This window comes from Primulina tabacum, chromosome 3, assembly GCF_025594145.1.
Source record: "Primulina tabacum isolate GXHZ01 chromosome 3, ASM2559414v2, whole genome shotgun sequence".
Taxonomy (NCBI): domain Eukaryota; kingdom Viridiplantae; phylum Streptophyta; class Magnoliopsida; order Lamiales; family Gesneriaceae; genus Primulina; species Primulina tabacum.
The window spans coordinates 15,158,348-15,163,791 of record NC_134552.1 but is presented as its reverse complement, the minus strand read 5'-3'; the positions used below and the strand labels follow the sequence as shown (position 1 = coordinate 15,163,791).

Genomic DNA, 5,444 nt, shown 5'->3' with positions numbered 1-5,444 from the left:
GTCAAAAATTGTCAAACGACAATATAACTAGAATATTTAATTTATTTTGTGACATTGTTGAACGAAAATATTTCTTTATTAACTTCAATTTCGATAAGTTTTTTTACGTTGATGCAATTGTTGCTCGTGTGATTAACAAAATCTTATAGGAAATATAAATATTGATAATAAAATAGTCTATTTCGTCGAACACTCTAATCTATCTTTTTTTTTTTTCATTTGTAAAATAACAACTCACGATCATCAACTCCAAAAACAACTTATCACCATCGTCTGAATGTCCATCATGACTAAAAAATCGTTGAAACTTCATACAATACTTGATCAAACTAGTTAAATGATTATTCTAACTTTTTCAAACTCAACAAATGCCCAAAAATATCTTGACATTGTGTAAATTATTTAAATTGAACCTGAAGAAAAGATCGAGTTTGATCAATATATGTAAATAAAAAATATTTAAGTTGATCTTCTTTTTATTTAATATTGAACCAAATTTTTTTATATTTCAGCGAGCCACCTAATCAATATATATAATCATACAAAAATGGTCCTCACCCCTCAACAATATAAAATATCATTATTATAATATTACTCGTATTTTATTAAATAAAAGAATTGATCAAAATTCAAATAAATGTTTTGAAACAATAATAATTGTATAAACACAAATATTAAGAAATGTTCAATTTTTTGAAAAAAAAATAGTTTTTTTTATTTAAAAAAATGAAAGTAATCAAACTTCAAACCCCTGAATTTGACAATTGATTTTAGAAAGAGAGAAACAGAGAGAAGCTGTTTTGTTAGCGTAAACTCTCCGAACCCAAACCGTCGAGGAAGAAAAAGCATAGTAAATTCAATCCTATGGCCAACAGCAATCTACCCCGAAGGATCATTAAGGTATGTTGATATTCAGATATCAGTCTCGATCCCTCTATCAATTTTACCGCTGACCATCGATGGGTCTCGATTGCTTGATTGTGATTCAATTGATTCGAATAATATTTGTTGATTATGCTTCCTTTATGATCTGATAGGAAACCCAGCGTCTGCTGAGCGAACCAGGTAAATCCTTAATTTCAACGCATGCATGCATTGAATCGAAGGTGTCAAGGTGTTGGCTTTTAGTTTCAAAATTCAGTGGTTGAGCTTAAACTGAAAGACGTCAAGAAACAATTTTTTTCTTTTTATGCTTTCAATCGCATGTTCTACCTTCTGTTGAAACGTTTTATTTATATTTTATCAAGTTACTTGGTGTCTCTTTGAATTTTCTTTCTCTGAATTGACAATCACATTAATGCTTTTATATCTGCACTTTCCTAGCTTCGTTTGTCATTTAAATTTTTTCGTTTTTTTATCTATGTTTGATTCGGGTAGATTTATTTGTCTTTTGTGTATGTCCAAATAATGGAATTTTTTTTTGTTCCCATTTGAAGTTTTTAATTTTAGATGCTAACAGAAATGTTATTCCAGTGAAACTTGTGGGGAATGCAACAAATATGACATGCACCACTAGATTTTTAGTGCAACCTAGTAATTTAGTCCCGACATTTTTTATTTTAGTTGTTGTTGGCTTGTAGGATGTGTGATATTTGTATTATTTTTGGTTTCATGTGACAAATCCAAGGGATTTAAGTTGTTATTTGGTTATGTGTTGCAGCGCCAGGAATAAGTGCATCTCCATCAGAAGACAATATGCGGTATTTCAATGTAATGATTCTTGGTCCAACACAGTCTCCTTATGAAGGTAATATTGGAAGTGACATTTTATGTTATGTGAATTGACATACCTGCAGAATCGTATGTTCATGTATGCTCCTTCTATGGTCTCAGTCTGGATGCTGCAGCGGGCCATTTGTAGTTTTCATATTGTGTATAATTTGCTCTGGCCATGTTAGTTTCATTTCAAGTGTTGATTAATATAAAATGCACGTTTTATGTTTAACCATTTTTACTTCTTATTTACTTGCATTCATGATTTAGAAACATTAATCGCTGAAATGTTTGAAACAAGTAACATATTCAACGAAAACCTCGTTTCTGAAATTTGATAGCGCTTTTGTCTTCCTGGCCTTCCTGTATTGTTTGGTTGGAACTTGGAATGTAATTTATGTTCTTGAGGTTACTGAGAATATTGACAGTTGGTAATCAAATAATTTGATTCTCGATTTTATGCCGTGCTTAGTGTTTGTCAAGTTATTTGAACACGCAATTATACTTTTTTGTTTTTTGTGTGTAATGGAAATTATATCGAGGTCATTCACTAAGATCTCATTGTAGAATTCCTAAATAGTTTAGTATTGATGTACATCTTTCTTAATTGCTGTTGATGGTGACCAGAAATTGCCAATTGTGGTCGACTGGAAACCATTTTCAATTGTTTGTTAAGTCTATGTTATTGAATCTTTGTGCCAGAACTCTGAACTTTGAGATTTCCTTGCCAGCTAATGATTTTATCTGCTTTCTGTATTGTTTACTGTCTTATTTTCTCCATACAGGAGGTGTTTTTAAGCTGGAATTGTTTCTGCCAGAAGAATACCCAATGGCTGCTCCAAAGGTAATTTAAAATGGCAGCATTTTGTGAGACGGTGATTAATTCATCATCTAATGCAGTTGTTGGAGATAATATATTGATGTTTTTTCTATCATTTAGTAGCATGAATCATTGTTTTTTCTCTATATTGAGTTTGCATATTTTAATTTATTTTCTGTCATATAGTATCGCGGATCTGTCTTTTCATACATCTAATTGCTGCTTCTTATCTGGTAATTGCTTTCTCTATAATCTGGTATTGATTTTCATATTATGTAAACTCGGCAACTAAGTATTTTGTTTGTTTTTGTTTTGATATTACCAACTATTCGTTCCTTCTAAGTCTGCTTTTGTTTTTCTTAAGTGACTGAGATTTCTCCAAGTAGAACACTGTTTTGTGGTGTCTTTACCTGTTTGAGCTCTTTCATATTTTTTTATGCACGTGAAATTTGTTTTGAACTGCATCCCCTCACATTGGGTGAGTTGTAGTGCCTATTTTGTAACCATTTTATGGCCATCTCTTCTCTCTTATTACTTAAGAACTTCCATATGAAATTAAGAATCAATTGCATTGGTGTGCTTTAGGGCACTATCCAGATCAATTGAAAGTGACAAACCAATTATGGTGTTGCCGTCGTGTATAGGAATGCTCTTCAAATAAACTTACTAGAATAAATAAGGGCTAGAAAGCGCATTTTAGTGCTAAGATGGTTGCAATCAGGGGCGGACCCCGGACCCATAAAGGGTCCAGGGCATTGGGCCATGGGCCCCCCCCCTAAAAAATCAGTATAATACCCTTACTATTTACTTAATAAAATAAAAGATCGTAAAAACCAAAGGTCAATTGTAAGTTACTTTGGTCGTATATATTGAAAAAAATATATTTAACTACTTATCAAATGATTATATCATGAATTATTATGAATTGATGATATTGTCTTAACTTTTCTGCTCGTCATTAGTCGATATAAATTTTTACTTTTGTGGTTTTATATGAGTTGTGCCCATCCTTAACAAAATTCCTGGGACGGCCCCTGGTTGCGATATGGTAGTAAGCAGATTGTACATGAACTTTCTCAGTCTTGTAGTTGTTGTTTCCCCATGGTTTTTGTTGCAATTTTACCTTGGTTTCATGTTGTGTTGGGTCAATACCCTGTATGCATGCTGAATTTTCCTGTTCATATCTCATCTTGATAAGCAAATATGCATAATTAAGAATCTCAAGCATTTTTCCATTAACTTTATAAAACAACCGTCTTAAGTTCTTGTAGCTGTTTTTTGAATGAAGGAAAAAGAAATAAGAGAAGCCATTTCTTTTTTTGAACCTTTGACTTCATTTTCACTTTAGCCAATGCTAACTAGCAAACTGCTCCTGCTCCTGTGTAAAAACTTATGCCGTGGTATATATTGAGAATCAATGCAGTATCTTCTCTTCTGAAAGTAGACGATTATCTGAACTTTTGGGCTAACCATCAAGTCTGAGAAAGGCAAAGGGCCTGAATATCGTGAGGATTTGTTACGTTGGTGGAAACTTATTTTATTCTGAAGTTTAATGTGTGCCGAAGTTCTATCGATGATGGTTTAATATTCTCTACTCTCTCATTCCCTCGTATTTCTTCCCTCGTATTTCCACAGGTTCGCTTCCTTACAAAAATTTACCACCCAAACATTGACAAGGTTTGTCATCCTTTTGATGTTTTGATGATCTCTAGTGGAGCGAACTGTTACTGGATATTACCTTGTGAACTTTTGTGCAGCTTGGAAGGATTTGTCTGGATATTCTTAAAGACAAGTGGAGTCCAGCGCTCCAGATTAGAACCGTACTTCTGAGGTATCGAAATCCATGATTTCACTTGTGTATTTGTGCCAAGAAAAAGCAAAATATATGGCATATGTTTTTAAACGACTTGGTTTAATTTTTACTTGGAACATTCAAATGATTTATGGCTAGACACGGCCTGCTTTTAACAACTTTGGATATCACTTTTATATTGGTTGTGCCAAAACAAACACAAGTGCGCTTATTTAAACTTCTTGCCTCTTATTAGCATTCAAGCACTTTTGAGCGCTCCAAATCCAGACGATCCACTTTCTGAAAACATTGCGAAGCATTGGAAAACAAACGAGGCAGAAGCCGTCGAAACAGGTTGGCATTTCATTACGATATCAAATATGCAATAATTGTCATGCATGCAAGATACTGAATATGGTTGTAGGAATACACTTTACAATATTTACTGGCTTCTGCGGGACTCGTATATCGAGATGATATTTTCTAAATGTCTAATTATTATAGTATGATTAATGAGATCTTACAGCAAAGTAGCATGAAATTTAGCAGAAATTCTCACTGTTGATAGCATGATCCATATTTAACAAAAAGTAGTTGTGTCTTCAATCCTGCAGCTAAAGAATGGACGCGGTTGTATGCAAGTGGTGCTTGAGGTGCATGGAACTCCCATAAATAACCTAAAAATGTATGTTTCAATTGACTCTGAATGAATGTGGAAAAATTCGGAAGATGCTCTAAACAATCGGAAGTTGCCATCTCCAGAAACTGGCATCATTTGTACTTGTTATTATCTTCAAGAATGCGATAAGATACTGTACTTTCGATCAGTCAGTCTGCTTATAGGCTTATAAATTATAATAGCCCTTTTTTAAAGCCATAATTTTATTTTTATTTTTTCCGGTTCTGTGGTCTGTACCATGCAATTTGCCTTATGAGGGAAATGTGGAATAAAAGAAAATCAGGAAATAAAAAAGCAAAGAAATGTAACATATTTTGGGGAGACAATGGATTTACTTTTTCATTAATAACAAAAATAAATTACTCAAATAACAACATCATCAAAAGCCCGGTACTTCGTTCAAATTTAAATCTGTTTTCTTGAAAAGGTTTGATTTGATA

At 33.0% G+C, this 5,444-nt stretch overlaps 1 protein-coding gene across 1 annotated transcript; it reads left to right on the top strand.

Moving 5' to 3' along the window:
* The first annotated feature begins 737 nt into the window (after positions 1-737).
* On the top strand, positions 738-5,152 carry LOC142540727 (ubiquitin-conjugating enzyme E2 36). The gene is made up of 8 exons (XM_075647078.1): positions 738-900; positions 1,038-1,065; positions 1,661-1,747; positions 2,499-2,557; positions 4,169-4,210; positions 4,291-4,364; positions 4,582-4,679; positions 4,940-5,152. Exons 1-8 carry the CDS (start codon positions 865-867, stop codon positions 4,975-4,977), a joined length of 462 nt encoding a protein of 153 aa, XP_075503193.1. The 5' UTR covers positions 738-864; the 3' UTR covers positions 4,978-5,152.
* Positions 5,153-5,444: the final 292 nt, after the last annotated feature.

What these genes read in the sequence shown, in the direction of transcription:
- LOC142540727 (XM_075647078.1), top strand. Translation starts at nt 865, where the DNA reads ATGGCCAACAGCAATCTACCCCGAAGGATCATTAAG. An exon ending in GCGTCTGCTGAGCGAACCAG is followed by an intron (nt 1,066 to 1,660) that starts GTAAATCCTTAA and finishes TATGTGTTGCAG; the next exon opens with CGCCAGGAATAAGTGCATCT. An exon ending in AACACAGTCTCCTTATGAAG is followed by an intron (nt 1,748 to 2,498) that starts GTAATATTGGAA and finishes TTCTCCATACAG; the next exon opens with GAGGTGTTTTTAAGCTGGAA.